The sequence below is a fragment of the Bos taurus genome, chromosome 24 (genome assembly GCF_002263795.3).
Source record: "Bos taurus isolate L1 Dominette 01449 registration number 42190680 breed Hereford chromosome 24, ARS-UCD2.0, whole genome shotgun sequence".
Lineage (NCBI taxonomy): Eukaryota > Metazoa > Chordata > Mammalia > Artiodactyla > Bovidae > Bos > Bos taurus.
The window spans coordinates 45,990,997-46,015,321 of NC_037351.1; the positions used below are offsets into that span (position 1 = coordinate 45,990,997).

The 24,325-nt window shown below is 45.3% G+C and overlaps 1 protein-coding gene across 5 annotated transcripts in view; it reads left to right on the forward strand.

Annotated features, from left to right (window-relative positions):
* The window catches only part of C24H18orf25 (chromosome 24 C18orf25 homolog), an 85,610-nt gene extending 77,996 nt beyond the window's left edge, over nucleotides 1–7,614 (forward strand). For 2 of the 5 annotated variants that reach the window (XM_024984404.2, XM_024984403.2), the window contains exon 5: nucleotides 4,051–7,614. In XM_024984404.2, the coding sequence (XP_024840172.1) occupies nucleotides 4,051–4,240 (190 nt within the window). In that variant the 3' untranslated portion in view covers nucleotides 4,241–7,614. 5 annotated transcript variants of the gene reach the window in all.
* Nucleotides 7,615–24,325: the final 16,711 nt, after the last annotated feature.

The window sequence follows — 24,325 nt, forward strand, 5'->3', positions numbered from 1 at the left end:
TTGTCCCCGTAACTACTATCCTGGCTTCTAACAGGATAGTTTGCCTATATTCAGAATCTTATTAACATTCCTGACAGATGCCTCAGCAATTACTTAAATGTTTACAAGGCAGATTATTCTGTTTTGTGTAGTCATGACCATTCAAAACTTGCCTTCTAGAAAACGATTGTTGGTTCTTACTATGCTCTCAAGATTGTGTACATGGAGGAGCTGCCTTCCATGGTGATTCTCCCTTCTTTGGCGGCTGCCCTTCAGTTGCAGTTAATAGGAGACAGGGAAGTTTTTGACCAAAGAAAGGATCATCACATTCTCTGGAGAATCTAAACTTTTGAAGAGAAACAGAGTACGAGGGTTGGTTGGTGTTACTGTTCAGTCACTAAGTTGTTTCCAGCTGTTTGCGACCCCATGGACTGCAGCGCAGCAGTTTCCCCTGTCCTTCACTGCCTCCCAGAGTTTGCTCAGATTCATGTCCATTAAGTCAGTGATGCTACCCAACTATCTCATCCTCTGCCCTCCTCTTTTCCTTTTGCCTTCAGTCTTTCCCAGCATCAGGGTCTTTTCCAATGAGTTGGCTCTTCACATTAGGTGACCAAAGTGTTGGAGCTTCAGCTTCAGCCCTTCCAATGAATTCAGGATTGATTTCCTTTAGGATTGACTTGTTTGAGACTTCACCAGCACCATGATTTGGAAGCATCAGTTCTTCAGTGCTCAGGCTTCTTTCTGGTCCAACTCTTCACATCCATTCATGACTACTGGAGAAACCATAGCTTTGACTAGACACACCGTGGTGGGCACACTGATGTCTCTACTTTTTAATGTGCTATCTAGGTTTGTCATTGCTTTCCTTCCAAGAAACAAGTGTCTTTTAATTCCATGGCCACAGTCACTGTCCACCTTGATTTTGGAGCGAAAGAAAATAACACCTGTCACTGCTTCTACTTTTTTCCCTTCTGTTTGCCATGAAGTGATGGTTCTTTGAGGTGCTCAAGTAAAGGTGACTTCTAATAAATTTTCTTTTTTACTTAAAGTAGCCCAATTTGTTTTCCAGTAACTGGAGCTATTTATGACGTAACTACAGAAGTGGTTTAGTTTATATAGCTGAAGAAATGCCTTCTCTCCTCATTATTTTTCCTTCAACCTTTCCTCATTAATAAATATCCTCTCTAAACCTCTCACTCTCCTACTCTAGACACTTTCTAGAATCTGCTTTGCTTTTTATTGTATTATTCCTAGGGGCTAAGCAGTCTTCTTACAATAAAACATAGTGTATAATACTTCAGGTGCAGTCTGGGAAAGACATGGTTATTTAGTTGGAAATAAACTCCCCAGAGGAGACCTACTTTTGTTCTAGTTCCATGCTTTACTTTCTTAAGACCCTGGGAAGTTGTCTTTTGGTCTTGGTTTTCTCTTCTGTAAAATGGGAAGATTGGATTAGGTCCTTTTTAAAGCCACTCCTTGATGTCCTGATGTTACATGGTGTGATTATTTTAGGAGCAGTGCAAAGTAATAGTTGGGAGTAAATACTGCTTTTATTTCAGAATTATTTCTTGCAGTTCTATCAGAGATTACATTGACTTTTTTTGGTAGCTCTTCATTCCCTGATTTTTCTAAGTTTCCAGCCAGCTTTTACTTCAATTACTGCTTGTATAAATGAGCATTTGAACTGTTGAAGAACTTTATATTTTTTAATTGTTGGTCTGGGCTTGTCTTTGCACCCTGCTGACTCTTTTGTATTTTGCCTTACCCAGTTTAATACACACCTTTGTTAAGTGGCAACATTATGTTGTGGAAAGCACTGGACCAGAAATCAGACTTAGTCTGAAGTTCTCTTGCCTACACTTTTGAACAGTGTGACCCTGAACAAGTCATGTAATCTCTTAAATCCTCAGTTTCCCTGTCAGAGAATGGATGATGGCTTCCACGTATACTTCATGGGTCTGTTGGGTGTGTCAGATGTGGAGAAACTACTTAATAATTGTGGTATTCTGTTGTCATCAGTCATCAAAACCATTTCTTGAAAATGTTGAATGGACTCCTTTGACTGACTTTCTTCCATGACTACTTGGTCATTTAATCTCAGTGTATTCAAAGAGTGGACAGATTTGGATTAGACTTTGGGTTTTTGTGTGTCTTATTTTAATGCTTTTCACTAGCTACTCTGAAAATATGGTGGCCTCTGGGTTAGTAGCTGCTTGACTCATTTCTGGAAAGATGATGGCCGTCTGATAACTATAACAAGTCCACATTCTACCCCTACTCTGGCCACAAGGGATCTGTTTTTTGGCACCTCTCTTGGGAAGGGAGTCCTTTTCAGGCTGGACTTTGTAGAAGCTGGGCCTCTTTCTGTGATCTTAAGGATCCTCAGGGGCAGTTCTATAGCTAAACTTTGTGTGTGCATGCGCACTCAGTCTCTCAGTCATGTCCAACTCTTTGGGACCTTATGAACTATGGCCCACCAGTCTCCTGTGTCTGTGGGATTCTCCTGGCAAGGATACTGGAATGGGTTGCTATTTCTTTGTCCAGGGGGTCTTAACCCAACCAGAGATCGAACCCACATCTCCTGTGTGTCCTACATTGGCAGGCACATTCTTTATCACTGAGCCACCTGAGAAGGCCAAATTCAAACTGAAACACCATCAGTCCTCCTGCTTCTAAGCCTTCAGACTCAGATGAAACTACACCATTGGCTGTCATGGGCCTCCAGCTTACTGACTGCAGACCTTGGAACCTCTCAGCCGCCATGAATTCCTTATAATAAACTTTGTCCATTGTTACTCTAATGTTTCTTTTGAACCTAGAGGTGCAGGTGGCATGGAATAGAAATTGGAGTTCTGAATAAGCATCACTCATTGTATACAGGTTGTCAGAACAGCTGCTTGCGATCCACTGTAGTAGTTTGTGTGGTTAGAATCATGCCACTTGCCCCTTCTCACGGGTGCTGCGTAGTGACGGGTCTTACAGTTGAGATGGGAAGGCATAAGGAGCAGTGATAGCTTGTGCTGCTTGCCTTCCTCTCGTTTGAATCAAAACTTACTCCATGGCTCATCCTGGAGGTTCATGGTTCTATCATTTGACTGGAATGTGCAATTCAATCTGGAGGTATTTCTGAAACAGTTCTCTCCCAGTCGGTGAACTTTGAGACATGTCAGCTTGGCAGTTCTGACACTCTTATAGAACACTTCTAGAGAATCTAAGCTAAGTACTTCAGCCCTGTTATTTTCACTGAACTAAAGCATAAGTGTTTGTGATGCACTAGCCAGGTTTTTCTGTTGTCACCTTCAAGATGAGGAAAATTGGTCTTTAATTCATGTTGTTGTTGTTTAGTCGCTAAGTTGTATCTAACTCTTTGTGACCCCACGGACTATAGCCTGCCAGGCTCCTCTGTCCCTGAGGTTTCCCAGGCAAGAATACTGGCGTGGGTTGCCATTTCCTTCTCCAGGGGATCTTCCCAACTCTGGGATCAAACCCACGTCTCCTGCATTGGCAGGCAGATTGACCACTGAGCCACCAGGGAATCCTCTTTAACTCATGACCTAGTATGTATATAGACATTTAAAAATCTAATCTGTAAAAGGGGTTTTACTGTTAACTGTTTTTGAAAGTAGTATTAACAAATATGTCACAGAGCTTATTTTAAGAACAGATTCCACCTGTATTTCTTATTGTTTCATTTGCTCAGACTAATTGGGCATCTTAATTTTGCTTGGAATTTATATGCTGCCCTATCCTGAAGATTCCAGAGATACAAATGAATTCAGAGAAACAACATCTAGTCCATCAGTAATAGATCTAGATATAACTCAGGAGCTTGTGACTGAGGCAAGGCTTTTGGCATTTCTTAGGCTATACTGAGAGAGGCAGGGAGACAGACAGACAGACAGACAAACATAGAAGAAAGGAGGAAAAGGGGGAAGGATATTGATTGTGGGTTTTATGAGCTTGTGCAGTAGGCTTATCTTAGGAAAAGTATTAATACAGCTGAAGCCGTATTGCCTTCTGTTTTTGCTCTGATAGGGTTAACCATGCTTTTGCTCTTCATCCCAATTGCAGGTGTGTTCATCCTCGAGGAGGTGTGATTCAGAGTGTTTCTTCATGGAAGCATGGCTCCAGCACACAGTATGTTAGCGCCCGGCAAACACAGTCATGGACTGCTGTGGCTCCTCAGCAGACTTGGGCTTCACCTGCAGAAGTTGTTGACCTCACACTGGATGAGGATAGCAGACGCAAATACCTGCTGTAATACAATGTCACTGTGTTTCCTCTGCACTGTTCCCCTCTACTTCCTCCTCCTCCTCCTCTTTGTGACATGGAAGTTCATTGTCATAGCTTCAGCCTCAGAAGCTGTTTGTGGCATTTGTATAATCAAAAACTCATGGAAAATTGCTCTCCTTCCCCCTCCTTTTTTTTTTTAAATTAAAAGAAGTCACTTAGGAAAATAACTTATCACAGAGAAAAGAATTTCTTTTCTTGTTTCCCTCAGTAGGAATATGAGAATGATGACGTTTATAAGACAACTTCATTTTACTTGGTGACTTTCAGTCTTGGGGAAACTCTGCCCTCCTTTTAGAATGGTATTTTAATTACCAGGTAAAATGGATTTTAGTTTCTGAGTCTTGTATTTATTTTTCTGTGTAATAAAATTAATATGTAGACTTGACCACTGTCAGCCCACCCATTGGCACTCCTATCTTAGGGCATTTGCACACATATTAGTCAGGTCCTTATTGGCACCTAGTAGGGCATGTGCATTGAAAACCTGTCCTTAAAAATAGAAGACAGAAGTTAACTTTTTCTTTTAGCTTAAGTCTTCTGCCTTCTTTCCTAACTTTGCTCCTGGCTGACTTCCCACAACCCAAATAATTAACATGCCCTCTTTGTGTTTATAAATACTGCTAAGGTGACTTAGTTGATCTCCTTGTTGCAATAATTCATAACCCTTTGGAAAATATCTCCTTGTAAGGCAGAGGCATTTCAGATAGATACCCACCATGAGGTTTGAGCATCTGAAGAGAGTATTGAGAGATCCCTTTCCCCCTCCCTGGTTTGTTCAATGGGAGAAACAGAACCTATTACTTAGGTAGACTATGCCTAAGTACATAGCTAGTAATATGAAAATTGTGTGACTTCTAAGGCTATGGGCACTTGTAAATCTGAGAGGACAATGCCTTTTTCCATAGCTAGTCTCTCCAAAAAGGATGCATAACAACTGTTCAATGCTTGAGCTGAAGTTGACCTGATGCTGTATTTGGGTATTTTTCTCCTCTACCTTTTAAAAGTGGAAAGATCAAAATGTATCATAAAAATCAGATACGAAGCACATTAATGGCACTGTAGATTTTGCAGTATCTAACAGGAATTGTAAGGGGTAGTAGGAGCTTCAGGGAATTCAGGAAATGCCAGTGTTGGAGTTCCATGGCATTAGTTACTACCTTGTTTCCTATAACGTAGTTCCTAGTGAATTACTTGACAAGCAATACCTAGAGTTAGAACACTGTATGCTGTGCACAGGGAACAGTGGAGTAATGCTGGCGTAGAAGACCTCACTTTGTGTTTTTCCACAGCTTTTGTGTGCTTTTTCTTTTTGGTTTCCATTTTCACCATACAGTGTGGCTATAGCCCTTTGCCTCCCTTCCCAAATGTCTCGGTGGCTCTTCCTTATCGTGAGAGCATGAGAAGGACCGTGTTCAGCTTCCATTCAGCGGACACGCATTTACCAAGTGCCTGTTCTGCATGAGGCACTGTGTGGGGTGGTGCTGTGGGGCTGCTGTGCTGAGCAAGACCCCCCACATGCACACGAGTCAGAGTCTGCCTGGCTCCACAAGCCCGGCCTTTCCTTCTGTATTTTGTAAAGACTCGTCTGTTCCTTCACCCTTCTTCCTGCTGTTTGAGTTCATCTGTATATCCTTCTATGGGAGTATATTTAAGCATGTCTTCTCTTCTGATAACATCTCATTTGATCTGGCCTCTGTTGTTCATCAACTTTTTATTTTCCTATGTATCTACTTTTAATAGATGAGGCTTTTGAAGAGATCGTAAACCTCCAGTTTTAGCCCCTCATACATGGCCACAATTCTAGGCAAAAACCAAAGACCCAGAGGCCAGAGCAAAATAGGACCTTCTGCAGATTCACTACTGGTATATCCTTGGACCGTCACATTTTACTTTAGGATTAATTTATTGAATTTTACTGTTACACATTGTTTTTGACTTGAATTAAAATGCTAGACAAAGCAGAAATGTACAATTTCTGGTCTGTATTTTCCAGGAATATCATTGGGGAAAGGATAGAGTTATATGACTTGAAGTTTTTGCAGCTTATTTTTCTCCCAGTATCAGGGCAGAGCCCCATTTTATTTCATTTTTAATTTAATTTTTTGCTACACCTGGTGGCTTGTGGGATCTTAATTCCCCAACCAGGGATCAAACCCACGCCCTCAGCAGTGAAAGCGCAGAGTCCTAACCACTGGACTGCCAGGGAATTCCCCAGAGCCCCATTTTAAAGAACTTTTTTGCATTACCTGTTCTTATGTTAGCAGTATGTTTTGTTCACTTCCATATAGCAGGTGATTTCCCAGGGCATATTTTCTTTAGTCCCTCACGGTCATCCTTTAATGAGAATTCTTTCAGTGTGTTGTAGGCACTCTGGGTTGGGAACAGAGAGTGAAGTTTTAACCAAGCTCTTTTATGGCTTTTTGCTTTTGTATTGGGTTAAAGTTTGCCCTTACCTGTCCCTTTTCCACCACCCTGACTACCTGGCTTAGTGCACCAGCACGAAAATTAAGATGCAGAAAGCAGGGAGGGGAAGGGATGGTGGAAATAGTAGCTTTTCTCCCTACTAGTTTGGGACTTTTCCACCTTCTAACTAACTATAGAGAGACTGTGTTTCACCTCTTCTTTGGTTGCCAGGTCCAGGAGAGTAGGGATATGGTTTCTGGCAAGCTATTAATGATAAAATTCTGTGGTAAATATTCTGACATTTTAAATTTCTTTAAAGGGGATCTTTTCTAACCAGTTTTGCACTTGGTAGCATAAACACTTTATACTTCACAGTCTCTTCAAAGTAATATCTCTGCTAAAATGGTACACTTTGGTCACAGATTGGTTTATGGCACCAACATGGCTAAGTGCCCCCCTTCCCTCAGTTTGAAACCACAGAGTGGTAACTTCGCTACTGCATATTGCCCTGCGAGATGTAGTTGCTGCTTGCTTCATTTTGATGGAAGGGGCCAAACTGAATGGACTCCATTATTCATAGCAACTGAACATCCCATAAACTCGGCTTTCATTTTACCAGTTGTGAATATGAACATCTAATTTGCTAATTTAGTCAGTCGTTCATTGTTACTTTTAGCAAATTAGCACCATAGGTAATTTAAAAACAAATTTGTTGCCTGCTTTTTATATATACTGTGTCATAAGGTTCTTGAAAAAGCTGGGGGCACAATTTTGTCTTTTAAAGTTTTTTTTTTTTTTCAAGGCAAAGAGCTCCCCCCAACCCGTTTCTCAGTATGTGTATGATGCGACTTCCATGTATATATAAAAATGACTGCGCCCTAACCAAACTTCCTCAGATTGTGCACTGTTTGTTTAAAATAATCACGTATTTTAGTCCAATGCTGTTGTATTTTTCATTTTATTTAAAACACTACGTACTTCTTATTCTTTTAACAAGTTTTAAAGGATAGTGATCTTAAAAAAAAAATCACTGGATAACTAGGAAATAACTTTTTGTTGTTGTTTTGTTTTTTAAAGAGTACAAAGGTCTTTAAAGCCTTTTGCTCCTCTTACCGTGAAAATGAAATGTTAGCCATTGTATGGCTAGGAACCAATGCACTTGGTGGTTAACAGATCTGCTGTTGCTGGAGCGTGGACTTGATGCAGTGACGACAAATCATTGCTTAGAATTAATGTTTTAAAATGTGCAACTCTAGTTTTTAAAATAGACTTTGGTTCTTCTTTACGTTCATTATTTAGTTTTTGTTTTCATTTAGTATTTAATGGTCTTTGGAGAAAAAAAATAAAACAGAGTGTTATATATATATTTTTTGGTGCAAGATAAGATTTTCTGTTTTTTGAAATAAGTCTGTAGCATAAAGGTTAAACTATTTTAAGACAAAATAAAATAGAGTGTATTTAAACAAAGATAATTTCTGAGGATTTTTTTTTTCCTGTCTGCTTCAGTTAATTAGATGGTGCCTGGAGCAGCTCCCAAGTTAGCTTTTGGATGTGAGAGTGAATTATATTTTGTTATCAGATCTTATTGTTTAAGTTGCCTGATTTTTTTCCAAGCAACAGCTGTATCCTACTCCTAGAATGTTTTGCAATTGGCCTTTGGTGTATTAGATCTAGATAAAAATAGTTTTGTACTGGCTTTCCTGTAGCCCCCACTTCCCGTTCCAGTTTGAACCCATGAGATTTCAAAGTCAACTAAAGGCTCCCTAGTGCTTGACCCCTTTGCTCCTGGGAACAAAAGTCAGCTGACAGTTACTTCCCAGAGTTCAACGTGCCAGGGTAAAATGCCATGACTGCGTGCACTTTGCTCGTGGTTCAAGCAAATATAGGATTTTCAAAAATAGCCTAAAGAATTTTCCTCCTAATTTGGTTCTATTTTCAGGTTTTTAATTTGGTTATCAAAATGATAGGAACTACTGTATTAGCATTTTATTACTTTTGTAACTCCACATCAAGGAGAATGAGGAACCAGAGAGAGTAAGGCCTATGTTTATTTAAATATTCACTCCTGGATCTCTTCATGTTCATCGAATTTTTGTTCTCCTTGCACTGGAAAGAGACCTGTTATCAGGAAATGTTTTTAGTTTTTGAAAATGGTTCTTTTATACCACCTTGTGTCTGATACCTACTAGACATGTTAGTACCTGTGAGGAGCTTCTTTTCTTGGGCTCTGGAGGAAATTTTTTTACTTAGAGTCTTGCTTCTGAATCCTTTTGCCCTTGGAAGCTGCTTCTGAATAGACAAGGCATGAGTAAGTAAAATAATCAGTAGCTTGTAATTAATCTCATTCTGACTTCCTCTTTCTATCTTACGCTGGCTTTTGGCCTTGCCTTCTCTTGAAAGTAAAAGTGTTAGTCGCTCAGTTGTATCCAACTCTTTGCGACCCCGTGGACTGTAGCCTGCCAGACTCTTCTGTTCATGGGATTCTCCAGGCAAGAATACTGGAGTGTGAGTTGCCATTTCCTTCTCCAGGGGATCTTCCCAACCCAGGGATCGAACCTGGGTGGATCACCTGCATTGCAGGCAGATTCTTGACTGTCTGAGCCACTAGGGAGGCTTCCCTTATTTGTATTTTTTTCACAGTAGATGACAGCTATTTATAACTTTAATCTTAATAGAGAAAAATTACATAAATCTTTACGAAATATCTCTTCAGCTCCAGTTTTGCAACTGAAATAATACGGTGAATTTCTTGTAGGTTTTATTTTAACAATATTGCTGATCTATAAAAGAGTGATTCTGCTAGGTTACTGGAGGTATGATTTTCTTTACTTCCTTGACTCTGTGTTTGGGAGCCTGGTTTACAGAATTAGAGGAGTTCCTGGACTATACAGTGGAGCTTTGACTGGGAGAATCTGCCTGGAACAGAAGAAGGCAGTGGCAAATACTGGAAGGAGCAATGAACTCAGAAAAAGATGCTTGTGATTATCGTGAACATCATCGAGATGTGGAAAGAGCATCCAGTAGCTCAACTGAGGTTGTGACACTGTTGGCTCAATACAGCTGCCATTGCACTGCTTTGTGGGTAGCATGCCTTCGAGGTGGAGGTGACTTTAGGCAAGGATCCCTTTGTGTAGCGAGGATTCACCACTTCTTTCCTTTCTGCCAAGCCCTGAGATCTCATTTGGTAGGTGGATGTGAGTCAAGGATGAGAGTGAGTGCTGGCAATGAAGTTAACCCTCAGAAAGGAGGAGGCAGCAGTGGCTGGGTTGGTCTGCTCACAGGTCCTGGGCTTGCAGGTGGGGTACATCTCTTGGTTGTAAATTCTGTTGATCTAACTTGTTATTCTTTGGCAAAGGAAACTATCTGGTACCAGTTTTTTCCTTTGTGTTTTGATAATTGACACCTCAGAGGAGTCATTCTGTTTCCTTTCCGTGATTGCCCTGTTATAAGAATGGGAAGGTGAAATGTTGTGGACAGTTGAGCCCTTACACTTGGGCTTGTGTCTAAAGGAGGCAAGTCTGACTTTAGGATGGATCTGCATCTGCAGTACGAGGGACATCAGACCAGAGGGCAGAGGGAATGATATTTACAAAGCCTGAACCAGCGTGCAGGAGACCCCAGAAAGACTATCTGACTGCTAAGGGATTTGATTTCTACGCCTTAAAATGGAGCATTTCTAAAACTTCTTTTCTTAGATTAAAAGATAGGGATGTGTTTTTTTAGGGGATAATTCATTGTTCTGCAGAGCCATCGCTTTTCAGGTAGTAATACAGGAGAATGGCTCACTCCAAAAGGCTGTTCTACAGTTTTGTCACCTCACAAGTGTTTTGAAGGCATTGGATAATGAACACTCACAAAACCTTTAATTTGTACAAACTCTTTTATTTTCAAAGTTTTAAAAGAATCTGTATTTCAAAATTTCCACATGGGGTTAAGAAGTGGTACAGATTGTTATCCTCATTTTGCAGATTGGAAGACTGAGAACAGCAGAATAATATATCCAGATTTACAAAGTTTGACTTAGCGAGAGAAGATTTTTTTTTCTTGTGGTCCAAATTAGGACTTTCTAACTTTAAGAAAAACAAAAACCTCTTTTCTCCACCTTATTTTTCATTCATTCTTATTGCTACTGATTCTACTTTGTTCTGGCCTGAACTGAATTGGAAGAAGTCTTTCCCAAGAAGGTAATGTTTGATTGGTTGCCTTTTTTCTCAGGCAGGTGGTCACAGATTTAAACATCAGAACCACACACCTGCGTATGCCTCTCAGCCCCAGCTCAGGATGGCCATGAAACTTCTTTCTGCAGACAGATTCCCTGTCTCACAGTTTATGGAATAGGAAAATACAGATGGTCAATAAACACAGAAAACATGCTCTGGTTCACTACTAATTATGGAAATGCATGCATATTACAGGACACCATCCCACATAGGAAGAAGCAGTTAGGATTACAGTTAAATCCAATAAGGAGGCAGGACAGTGGCAGCTCACTTGTTGGCTTGTTTGAGCATAATTTGCTACAGCTATTTTGGAAAACAGTGAAATTGTCTAGTAAAACGCTGAATATGTATATACCTCAAGCTGTAGACTGACTGGGTCTCTCTTCCCTCCCTTGCATATGTTGAAGCTCTCCTACCCAATGTGAGGTTATTTGGAGGTAAGACCCTTCACAGATAATTAAATTTATATGAAATCATGAGGGCAGAGCCCCCATGGTGTGATGAATCCATGTTCTTATTAGAAGAGGAGGAGACCTCAGCCTTACATGTAAGACAGTACGAAGGCAGCTGTCTGCAAGCCAGGAAGAGGACTCTCAGCCAGGCCTGACCATCCCAGCACCCTGATCTTGGATTTGCAGCCTCCAGAACTGTGAGAAAAAAATGTCTTTTGTTCAAGCCACCACTCTCTATAGTGTTTTGTTGTGGCAGCCCAAGCTGGCTAAGATACCCAAAACCCAGCAGTTACACTATCTGGGATAATACCCTTGAGCAACTTTTATTTAAACTGTGGTAGTAACCTAGGTAGAGAAGTCATGAAATCAGTTCAGTGTCTATAAACCATCTTTTGTTTATTTAAGGAGATATTAACAACATAGAAATAGCAGGAGACAATATTGTTACACAAAACTTCTGTTATATACTGATAAACATCTACATACAAATATATGTATGTGTACCTAGGGTCAAAATATATATTTTATTTATTTTTACTGTGGATTGCAGTAAGAAGATATGGAAAGCCATGGTTCTAAAGGAACTGGTTTATGTGCTCAGAAATGTTTAGTGTTAGTGTTTAGTTTTTCCTAGTTTTCAGCTATTTCAACATGGATGTTCCTCTATAGAACAGGTAAACATTGTATTTATAGAACATTTAGACACTGTGAAAATTAATGAATTAGAGCAATATTTATACACTTAAATTAGTTATATCAACATGGATAAACCTCAGCACTGTGAAGTGGGGGGAAAGCAAGTTGCAGAATATGTATGTACTACATGATGCCATTCATATGAAGTTAAAAGACAAAGTAACACCACATTTTGGTAAAATACTGATGCACACATAGTAGGAGTATAAAGAAATGCACGAGAATAATAAACACCAAATTCAGAGTAATGGATACCTCTGGATATGGGAGGTAGGGAGGGGACACAGGGATTTCGAGTTTATTGGCAGAATTTCTTAAGCTGGGTAGTGGGGACACAGATGTATGTTGTTATTGGCACCTTTATGTATATCTTAAATATTTCATAATAAAATTAAAGATTGTTTTCTGTCTCCAGTAGAAGGAATAAAAGTTCTTTATGACATTGCAGATATTAATGGAAATGAGTAAGATGTGAAGCTGATTCCTTTTAGATGCCTGCAGCACCTTTTGGATGTATCACCGTAAGCAACAAAAGCAATTTGATAATTTGGGCTTTAACAAAACCAATTTTATGCTTCAAAGGACAACATCAGGAAAGTGAGATGACAACCTGTGGAATTGGTAAAAAAAAATACTTATAAATCTTATATCTGATAAGGGTCTCGAATCTAGACTATATAAAAACTGTTCCAAGTCAATAATAAAAGACAAAAAAAACAATTAAAAAAACCTATAGACATATCTCCCAGGAAGAGATACAGTTGGTCAATAACACTTGAAAAGAGGCTCGGCATCTTTAGTCATCAGGGAACTGCAAATCCAATCCACAGTGAGATACCACTTCACACCTGCTAGGACCACGAAAGTCAAAAAGTCAAATAGCAACAACCGTTGGTAAGGAATTAGAGAAGTCAGAAGTCTCATAGATTGCTGATGGGAATATAAAAAAGGTACAGCTACTTTGGAAAACAATTTGTTTTCTCAAATGGTTAAATGTGACAGTAATTGAAGGCGGGCATGACCAACTTTGTTATGGGGTGTGACCTGCCCTGACCCTGAGATGCAAGTTCACCTAGAGATCTACCCTCCATGGAGAGAGGGGCAGCTTGCTGAGGGTGAAGATAATTCAGCAAGAAACGAACCATTCCCCACTGAAATATAAGTGCTTGTCCTCAAGGCAGGTCAGGACCATTGCCTGTGAGCTCTTGAGACCTGCCCCAGGTTTTTGCCCAGAAAGCTTACAGCCATCGCGAGAGACCATTTCTGACAGCTGACATCCCACTATAGCGGCCCTCACTGCATCGTTGGGCAGTGAGTCACATGGGGTCAGAGTGGGGGCAGTTTCTCGCCAGACATGCCCGTGCCCTCTGTGAGATTCTGCTGCAATTGCCACCCCCACTTGCCTGGTCTCCAGCTCCTGAGAGTCACTGTCACTGCTGAGAGTTCGTGGTGTCCCTCGGATGCTGAGGCAGAAAACACCCTTAGGACCTTAGTTTTATGTAGTGCTGGGTTATCCAGTTACCCGGTTTCATCTAGTTAGTAATTTTCCACTTCCCAAAGTAGAGGGCTGAATTCTGCTGATTAGCTTTTGGGCTCTTGGCAGAGTAGGTTCGTTTGTTGTGACATTAAAGCTGTATACCATTAAAAATGCGAACCTTGCACTCAGTGTTAAAACATGCAAAATCTTCAGCATAGGCATCAACCAGTCAGAACCCGCACTGAAAGTAGGGCTCAAGCAAGTTCCTGTGGCAGGTGTCGGATTAACCCTATCATTGCTGGACTGCAGATCCTGGGGAGCGACCAGGATGGTCAGAAGGGTACGCCAGGGCTAGGGCATAGGTCAACTGCGATTGAAATGTGTCATTATTGTAACAACTGATAGGACCAAACTAGTGTATACTGTCACTAAGTCAGTCTTGCCTTCACCTAACCTGTCTGTGCCTCAAGTTGCTAACTCATTTAAAGTGGGGCTGGGAGGACTCCCCTGATGGGATTGTCTTAAGGAGTAAATGAATCCAGGGCCAAGTTGATGGCAGCAGTCTTACCAGCTCTGCACCAATCAACGCTATTCAGCTGACTCAGCCAGGAAGCATGTAGACCAAATTAAACTTGTCTTTAGGCTGCTAACAAATCTCATGGTCGCAAAGTTAAACTCTTGGAACATCTTTTCAGAAGTGAAATGCTTCAAAGGAAGCAATCAGCAGTTTGGGTATGTGATAACTGGCATGGGGTGGTGAAAATTAGAATGTCCCAAGGTCTGCCATAACTGCTAACAAGCTGTGTGACCTCCCGGGGTCAGCCACCTCTCTGGATCTCAACTTCTTCATCTGTGAAGGGAGTATGCATTCAGGCCTACCACTGCAGTGAGGGGGGCCCACCCTCATCCTGTAGGCTGCTGAGACCCAAACTCCAGGTGCGTCTCTGTAAGGGGCAGAGAAAGGTAGCTCAGGGAGCTGTGGTCACGCTCATCCTTGGTCTGGTGTATTGCCTGAGTACATCGCTCTGGTTGGCTGGACAGTCTGAAGAGAAGAGAGGCCAATTTTGTGTCATCAGTCTCATCAGCCCTGTAACCTGAATCAATCCTATTTGACTTAGCTCAGCCAGGGTCTGTGTGGGCCAAACAAAACTGGTCTGCAGGCCTGACTTAGCCTGCAGGCTGCCAGTTTGCTGCTTCTGCACCATGCAGATTTCACTGGTGCAGCAAATACTAAATGCTTCTTATGTTCTAGGCACTGGGCCAGACCACAGGGACACAAAGGTGACTGGAAGTCAGCCCTCACCCTCAGGTCACTTACTCCATCTGGTGTAACAAACCGTTGTCACAAAGCCTGACAAGCGCTAAGACAGAGCTCAGTGCAGTGGAAACAAGAAGGCTCCCTGAGCCAGCTTTGGGGTGGAGTGAACAAATGGAGGAAGAGCTTGTGCAGACAGTGTTGGTGAGCTAAGTTTGCAGGATGTCAGGAACTCTGTGAGGTCAGGGGAGATAGAAGGTGGAGGGTGTGGGTGGATGCTGTTCCAAAGCTCTGGAAAACATGGAGGTGAGAAGGAAAGCGTGGCTCTGGAGGAACTGCAACTGGCGGGGAAGTGGGTGAGTGCTGGAGGCTGGAGTTGGGAGCCATGAGGCAAAGGGCCTTGAATGCCTCACTAGCATCTCAGATGCTCTGGCTGTTGATCTCCACCAATAGAATGTGTATTACCCTCAAAAAGCCTGCATTTTGAGGCAGAAAATGAACATCTAAACATATGCAATGGAGCTGTACCTCAAATGATGGGAACCCTAAAGTATTATATGGAGGAGGAGGAAGCAGCTTTTCCTAGCAAGGAAATGGGGAATTGGAAGTGGGAAATCTGATGAGGAAGCTTGTGCAGGAATTGAACAGTTACATGAACAAGGCTGTCTCAGGTGGTAGGATGAACAGGGAGGAGAAATCAGAATAAAGAAATCAATTTATGAGGTTGAGTCTTCATGATTTAGTTAGAATATGGGGGTATTCAGCATGTGAGTGAGGAAGGAAGAGTCAGGAAGAGAGGTTCATGGGTTATTACATCCACTGAGTGGGAGATGCAGAGAAGGACTCAGGTATAGGGACTGCAGCAGAGGCTTTGGGGTGCCCCACGTCATAGCCCTCTGAGATGACAGGTTATTGCCCTTTGCACTCTGCCTTAAGAAGGAGACAGCACCACGTGCCATGTCCCTCTTTGGCTTTGGGACACCAATACATACTGCAGTTGGAAGTACTGTTGCCGTTATGCATCGAGCCACTTAGAGCAAGGAAGTGCTCTTCAGCAAACCCAGGCTAGAATATAAGCTTCCTTGCTGCTTGTACCATTATGACACAGTAAATTCAGTGGTGCTGGAGGTATTTTTGATGGATTAGGGTGTGGTGTGGAGTCTGGCAAGCCCCAGTAGGAGGGGGGTGCCATGGGATCCTACAGGTTTTGGAGGCAAGGCTGTGCCTTCTGTAGCAGAGAACTATTCACCACTTGAAAAGCAGCTCCCAGCACGCTCTTGGGCCCTGACCATGCAGCATCAATTGACCAAGGCATCAGCTGCTCGTGCTGAGCTGAGTTTTGTACCATTCATGTGTCCCTCCTGTTGTACCAACAGGAGTCCGGTCTAAGATGGAAGTAGTACACCTAGGATTGGGCAAAAGGCCAAGGGGCATGAGTAAGCTGCACAGACTTGCTAGCTGCACAGGCTTCTTCCCCAGACCTCCCAGGCACACCCCCGTTGTGTAGATGGCTCTCCCTCAGTTCACACCAAGTATTTTCTTGTGACAAGCTGCTGGAGGAAGAAAGACCCCAGTTCTGGTTCAATGTGTTGATGTTAGCCAAAAACAGACTGCTGGTTTCACTAAAGCCCCAGCAGGGTAGCCCTGAAAGACGAGTGGAACCTCTCCCAGTGGGCAGGACTTGCAGCAGTGTATCTGTCCATCAGTGTGCTCTAGAGGGAGAAGTCTATGTATTCCATAAGGATCTGTATTGGGGGCTACGACAGAGGAGCTTGGTTGGTCGGTCAGGCCTGAAGGGAGAAAAAAGAAAGGCAAGGAGGTCAGGGGAAGCAGCACGTGGGCAATCCTATGGGAGTGGGCACAAAGCGTGTGGGTCGTCATTATGTTCCTGCTAATGTTTGCCAGAGACCACCCAGCACAGAGGAAGTGCTGAACAGCGTGACGCCCTGTGGAGGTCAGCCTTGTCCTCGGCCACTGGAGCTTGCACAATGAGCCCACGAATAGGGTAGCCATGGGGAGGCATGGAGGCTAGGCAGGGGCTCCCTTCAAGGTGGTGCTGTTCACCGCCATTGCTGACCGATGTGTCAGCTCAGAGACAGGCTCCAAGTCCTTGAGCAGCCAGCTACTTGAGGAAAGTTCATTACATTCGGCCCCTTCCACCTTGGAAAGAGCAGTGACTCCTCCTTCCTGGGATTGATACCTATCCTAGCATCCATCTGAGGGTTTACAGAGTGCCTGACTTATTTACATGTGATGCCTCATAACATCACACCTAAGAGACCCATCTTATGGTCAGGGAAGTGTGCTGATGGGTATGTGATCACGGAATCCTCTGGTCTGATATATATCAAATTGCTGGAGGTTGCGGATCTCATAGGATGATAGAATGATTTGCAAAAACTCAGCTAAGGTCCCAGCTTGAGGAAGACACTAGGTTTGGTTGCTGTCACCCAGAGTGGACCTGTTCTATGGCACTGAGTCCCTAGTTGCAAGAATACACAGGTCCAGGAATCAAGGGTGAATGTAGAATTGGTCCCTTTCCCCGTCACTCTCAGTGGTCCACTCGTAACAGGTGAGAGGACGTCTGGAACTCAGGAGATGCACTCAGAAACGTGTGTGTCTTGAACTCAGGGCTTCCCTGCTTGGTGGTATCAGAAGAATGGGCTCTTGTAACAACTCTGAGCTGGCACGGCCAAGTCCGCTGAGGGCTCAGCCTCCTCAGGGATGTAGGTCTGAGTCATCGCATCAGGAAAACACCTAGACCAAAGAGAATCTTGAATAGGTGGTAGAGAAGGAAGGTAGCGATCAGCAGTGTTGCCCTCTGGACCTGCTGTAGCAGCGAGTCGGGTTGTAACCTGTCCCATTAACTCTCCTGTACAAACTGTTTTCACTAGAATAATTATGGCTGACCACTACCTTGAGTGGAGAAGGAAATGGCAACCCACTCCAGCTTCTTGCCTTGAGAATCCCATGGACAGAGAGAGGAGCCTGGTGGGCTACTGTCCTTGGGGTCACAAAGTGCCGGACACAACTGAGCGACTGAGCACTACCTTGAGGCCTCTGTGACTGAATAGACTTACTGTGGATCTGAGTGGTGCAGAGGGATAGACTGGGGGGCCCTGCACTGCATCCCCTTCATTAGCCTCTGATTTCAGCTGCAGCTGTGATAGGTCTTTGTGAGCTTAGACTCGTGTTGATTGCACCCCCAATTCAAGCACACGGTGTGTGCCATTTTGGTATCTATTCTAGAGCCTTCTTTTAAGCCACAGGAATCTGTTTCACTTGTGTCATTCAAACAGCGCAGAGGGATTTCCCTGGTGGTCCAGTGACTAAGACTCCATGCTTCCAATGCAGGGGGCCCAGGTTCAATCTGTGGTCAGGCAACTAGATCCCACTTGCTGCAACTTAAGATCCCACATGCCGCAACTAAGACCCAGCACAGCCAAATTAATGAATAAAAATAAATATTAACAAATAGGTAACCCAGAAGCCCAGAAGTTGGGGAAGTTAATGGCCCTGGGCATACATGCTCAGTCACTAAGTCATGTCCAACGCTTTGCGACCCCATGGACTGTAACCCGCCAGGCTCCTCTGTCCATGGGATTCTCCAGGCAAGAATACGGGAATGGGTTGCCATTTCTTCCTCCAGGGGTTCGTCCCAACCCAGGGATCGAACCCACATCTCCTGTGCCTCCTGTATTAGCAGGAGAACTCTTTAATTGAGCCACCTGGGAAGCCAGATGGCCCTGGGACAACCCGCTAGAATGGAGGATGGGAGCCAGTGGATGGATGCTCTCACCTCGTCTGCACTAGGTGGGGGATAAATGCCTAGCCTCACATCTGTGGGAGCGGGTAGACAAATCTGGGGGGGGCATTCTTCATGCTTCTTTGGAGAGTCCAGTGGGATTGAGGCCCCCACCCCAACACTGCTCATAGCAGTAGCTTTGATGTTGGACCTCATATTGGCTTTTCCTCCTTTGCTCTGCCTCCTCCGTTCCTCACTCCTATTTCCTGAGATCACTCTCTAATTAAACTGCCTACATCTGAATGCTTGTCTCAGGCTCTGCTTTTGGGAGAATCTCAACTAAGACAGGAAGAGGCCGAGTTCACTAAGAACTTGACGTGCTGAGGAGACAGAGTGGAAACAGGCAGCAGGCAGTGGCCGTGTGTTTGGAGATGTAGATTTATACATGAACATAAAGTACAGATAAAAATGACAACCACACCGCCCTTCCTCAAAAAAACCCTGCAAAACCCAACCATATTTAAGAGTCCCATGGAAGAGAAGCACCCTTGTAGAGCAGTGGTTCTCACCCAGGAGCCATGTGACAATGCCTGAGGCCATTTCTAGTTGTTGCAGTGTTCGGGTGCGATGCTGCTTCTGGCATGGAGTGAAGGTTAGGGACACTGCCGAACACCCTGCAACACACAAGTCCGATCTCCATGACAAAGAATTATCCAGTCCCGAATGTCAATAGCACTGTAGTTGAGAAACTGTTCTAAGATTGCGAAGATCAGGGGTAGGAAGAAAACCAGGAGAGAGAGAGGTTGTGAAAACCAGAGTTCCCTGGAGCCAGGAGGGCCAGGAGGGCCAGCAGGTCAATGCTACAGAGGGGCAGGGGAGGTGGGAACTGATAATCGTCCATTTAGTTTAGCAATGAGGACCTTTAGTAATGTGATTTCATTAGCAGCGTGGGGGCAGAGGTCAGTTTGGAGTTGGGGAAGGAGGACTGAAAGGCAGTGAAGACAAGGACAGACTCTTTCCCGAGCTTTGAGGTGAACAAAAGGGGTGTTGGGATGAGCTACAAGGCGCTATAGAGGAGAGGAAGAGCTTAGGAAGATGTTGGAAAGACAAACACCCTGTATATGCCAACGACAGAGAACAAGTAGGGATTCAGAAAGGGGATGATTGATGGAAGAGAGGACCCATGGACATCTGTGGTACCAAAAACCAGAGCAGAGGTGCCCTAACTTGAATCAGGTAAGGAAAACTTCCTCTGAGGCTGGAAGGAGGCAGGGTGGCCATAGTTAAACACACAGTTGGGTAGGGGAGTGTAGACTGTCAAGGGTTAACCTGGTGGCTTTTTGTTTTTGGCATGTCTGGGAGACATGACCTTCTGCAGGGGAGAGGTGGTGGGGTAACAGGCTATGAATAACTGCTTGTTGATGGATTATAGGGGATCATATTTTGCACTGCGATTTTGTATTGCTCTGCTTTCCCAAATGAGTCTCCTTGGGCAGTTTGTCTATTTTCCTGCCTCAGATGTTCCAAAAGTGAGCAAAAGGCAACTGTGGAAACTCGGGTTCCCCCCACCCCAGGACGTCAGTTGAGCCTGTCCTCTGTGGAATGCCTGTGGGAATCCCAAGTTCCCTTCAAGATGTTTATGGACTTGGGTTTTGGGGATCACCTCTGTCTCTTGGTTCCTGTATCTGCATGTGCACTCTGCTGCATCATGGATTTAAGCTTGGACATGAAATCCTCTCATTCTACAAAATCACCTCACACCAAACATTTGGGCGTGTGGCCGGGTCTGGGTTCTTGCAGAGCCCACACCTGTGCCATTTTGTGGGCACCTTGCTCCTCCTCATCCCTTCCCAGATCCTCGTCTGCCTCCTGCTAATTGCCCTCATCTCCAGTTCCTTCTGCCACTAGTAACTCAGCCATCCTCAGCTCCCAAACAGGCTACCCCAAACCATCCGGGCGCATGGTAGACAAGAAAGCTTCCTTTAGACAGATTCATCCTCCAGCAGAAAGTGGTTATGGCTTAAAGCCGTGAAAATGTGTTTTCTCATGGGAGAAGTTCAAAATACAAAATACATAAATAATTTAATGAAATGTTCATCTGTCTTAATTCCTAAAGTGAGTACTGCTCTGGTTGTCAGTCCCACACCGACTTCCCTGTGTTGGCCTGCTTCATCCAATCCTCTCATCTCCCCAGGAAGAACTGAAGCTCTTGGGGGCATGCTGGGTCCTTGCTTTCCCCACCAAATGTGTTTTCTGTAGGACTGCAGATTCAGTTAGGGTTTGGGGACCTCTAAGATTTAAGCCCAAAGCCACCACAGCAACTCGCTCTAAGCCAGGAAGGGCCACTGTACGACTGTCTGTCACCTTGTAAGGTGTCAGCTCCTTCGGGGACAGCACAGGGAGACATTGGGAGACGGAGCAAAGCTAGAGGAGGAAGAGGCCCACCTGGGAAATGGTCCCAGTCCCCTCGACTGCCTCCTTTGTCTCCAGGGGGCTGGCCTAGAAGTCAGCAGCCCCAGCTTCTGGAACTTGCTCCTCGTCAACCTTGTGACCTCTGTGTTCTCGTCTGTAGACTGAGGGTAATAAGGGAGGAAGAAAGACATGATGAAATAGGTTCTACGAACACCTGCCTCATAGTCACTACTTAATACACCCCAGATGCCCCGTTTCCTTCTGCTTTTGCCACAAGGAAAGGGAGCCTTACCATGTCTTGCCTGGTGCTCAGAATGATTAGCCAAGTGCCCGGTGACCCTCGACAGCTCCCTTCTGCAGAGCTGGCTCATCAGTCAGCGAGGGGGCCTGGAGCACCACGCCTCACCGGTGAGCCGGGTGGGTGTAAGATCCCAGCGTGCCCCCAAGCTTCAGCTCCTGGGGAGATGAGAGGACAGGATGAAGCAGTCTGACCACAGGGAAGACGGTGTGGGACAGACGACCAGAGCAGTACTTTAGAAATTAAGACAGATGAACATTTCATTACATTTCTTATTTATTTATTATGTTTTTGTAGTTTGAACTGCTCCCAAGAGAAAACGGGTGTTGCCCCCCACACCTGTCCTGAAAGTCAGGCCCGGCCCTGCCCACCTCACGGCCACGGAGGCTCCTGGTGCAACACTGGCGGCGCCCAGCAGGGGCCGACCTCGCTCTTCTCCACTGACGGCTGCTTAGTCACTTCAGTCGTGTCCGACTCCCTTTGACCCTATAGACGACAGTCCACCAGGCTCCCCCGTCCCTGGGATTCTCCAGGCAAGAGTACTGGAGTCGGTTGCCATTTCCTTCACCAATACATGAAAGTGAAAAGTGAAAGTGAAGTCGTTGACAGCAGCCTGGAAAAAGGGTTCTGCAGGGTTTTCGGACCATGAGCCAAAGTAGGACGTGCGTTTTATCTCACCACCCAGTATGGATTTATGCACATGTGTATTTTACTAAACAATACTTACTCTACTACTTTTTGTGTGCATTCTGATCTAGTCTTCTCAGTGCTGTCCCTTATGAGGTCATTTTAAAGCATACTGCTCCCTCCTACCAATAGATGGAGACCTACGCTCTGAAATTCGCTGGGAATCTCAGTGAGGGAGTCCGGGAGGTTAGGTCTTCGTTGCCTAGGGAAGGACAGTCAGGCTGCACCCGTCACCCCAGCTCTGCCTTTTTCTCCTGCTGTGACCTGAACGACTTACTCCACCCACTCTGTGCTCAGTAAAGACAGCACCAGTCATAACAACAGCTCCTTTCCCACTCAGAAACAAGGATGGATGGCTGCAGAGTGCCAGTCGGAGCCTGCCTGGCATCTCATGGGCTTATTGATCCAACACATGTTGACACCTGTTATTGCACATAACTGAGCAGGAAGCTCCTGGCCAGGCTGAGGTAGCCAAGAAAAGAAGCACACAGATGTGATGGGTGCCTGGGTGGTGATTAGCACGGGACACTCTGGGGTGTGAATTCTCAGCCCTTAACCCAGGTACACGGGGTCAGAAACCAGGGGTGGGCCCGGCTATCTGTTTAACAAGTCCACCTGGGGATGCTGGTGCATATTCTGATTTAAGAATGACTGCCGGTAGTTACCAGACTTCGCTGCATCTCGGGGAATCCAGCAGCAATCTGATCACGGTGTCTGAGAGTCAGGCATCAGTAGTTTTTTAAAAAAGATCCCCAGGTGATGCCAGTGTGGAGCAAAGCAGGGCAATCACTGCCCCCACCCACTCCTGGGGTGAGGCATCTGAGAGGGCTTTCATGGGTGGCGGGGAGCGGCATGTAGGCAGAAGCCTTAAATGCAGCAGAGGCTTGTGAGTGAACCCAAGTTCACCACAAGTTGGAGGGGTGCCCATAGAAGTTTCCAAGGGACTATAATCTAGTGTTGAAGAAGCTGGGCTCTAGAGATAAGCCGTCTGGGTGTGAATAACGCTGCACCTGTCCTTACTGGCTAGTGGGACCGCAGGGTCATCTCACCAGTAACAAAGGAGGAGATTTCTTATATGTGCTGAAGGCTCACAGCAACCCCATATCTTGGGAGCTTCATGTGACAAGAGATGACCCTGGAGAGATGGGGGAACAAAGCCTCAGAAGGCTTCATCACCGCGTCTGGACCCGAGGGCCCTGGGAAGCCACTGGGGAGTGTCAGTGCTGGGGGCCCGTGAGGCGGTGTGTATGGAGAATGTGCTAGAGAACAACTCGGCTGGAGCGGAGAGGTCAGGGAGGGGCTGGTCACCCCGAGACAGGTCAGATGTGACTGAGGCCCTCCTGCCGAAGGGGTGGAGATGGTGAAACAGGTGGGACTTGAGGGTGAGGAAACAGCCTGTTTCCGGGCTCAATGCACCGGGTGGTCTGCACAGTGCTGGGGAACCCTCTGCACCCAGCCCCACCACTAGGTTTTCCCTTGGTTTTGTAGACGGAGGCCTGGAGGTAGGCATGGTCAGGCTGGGCCTTTTGGCACGTGGCCCCGGCCTCCTCACCCCCACCACTTGCACACACTTCTTGATGACGGCCTGAGCATTCAGGAGTCATTCCTTGGCTGAAGGCTTGAAGGCCTGTCCAGGCGGGTTGACTCGTCACTGAATGTGTCCCACCTCCAGGCCTTGGCCCGTCCTCCCCCTCTCCTCCTGTCTATCAGAATCCTGCCTGCAGGCCACTCTCCCCCAAGACACTCTCCCCAGCTTATGGCCTGGAAGTCTCCTAAGTGCAGTGACTGCCCTGCAAAGGACAGTGTCCTGGACGTGCCATGTGGTTCTGTGGTCGGCCTGCACCTGTGGCCCCCGAAACGAACGTGTGGAGGCTGAGAAGGGTCTCCACGCCTCTGCGCCCCTCCCAGCAAGCCTGGCCCAGTGTTCTGCTCAAGAGATGTGCGGGTAAGGCCCCCTGACTAGGTTGGGAGGAAAATACAGAATTCAATTACCAGCCAGAAAGACCTTGTTGAGAATTAGATGATCAGAATTATCAGTTGAGGCCTCGGCCCCTAGGGGCTCAGTGGGAGAGAACAGAAGGCGGAAAACGTGGCAGTGTCAATCCTCCCAGGGGCTCAGCGGGCTGAGAACATCCCTCTGGTTTCTGCACGGGGGTCCCTTCTTCATCCTGCAGTGAGAGGTGGAGACAGCCGAGCCCTGGGCATCCCTGCCCCAACCCCTCCACGGCGGCTTCTCCCAGCGCCTGGCCATTTAGGGGATGGATCCAGCTGGCCCCCAGCGAGAGACAGAACCAGGGACAGCATTCAAGAAAGATCACTTAGCGGCCAAGGAGCGTACCTAAGGCCATTTTGGTGGGGTGGGTGCTGTCCAGGAGGTGCCAGAAATATTAAGGTGAAAGTCCCAGAAA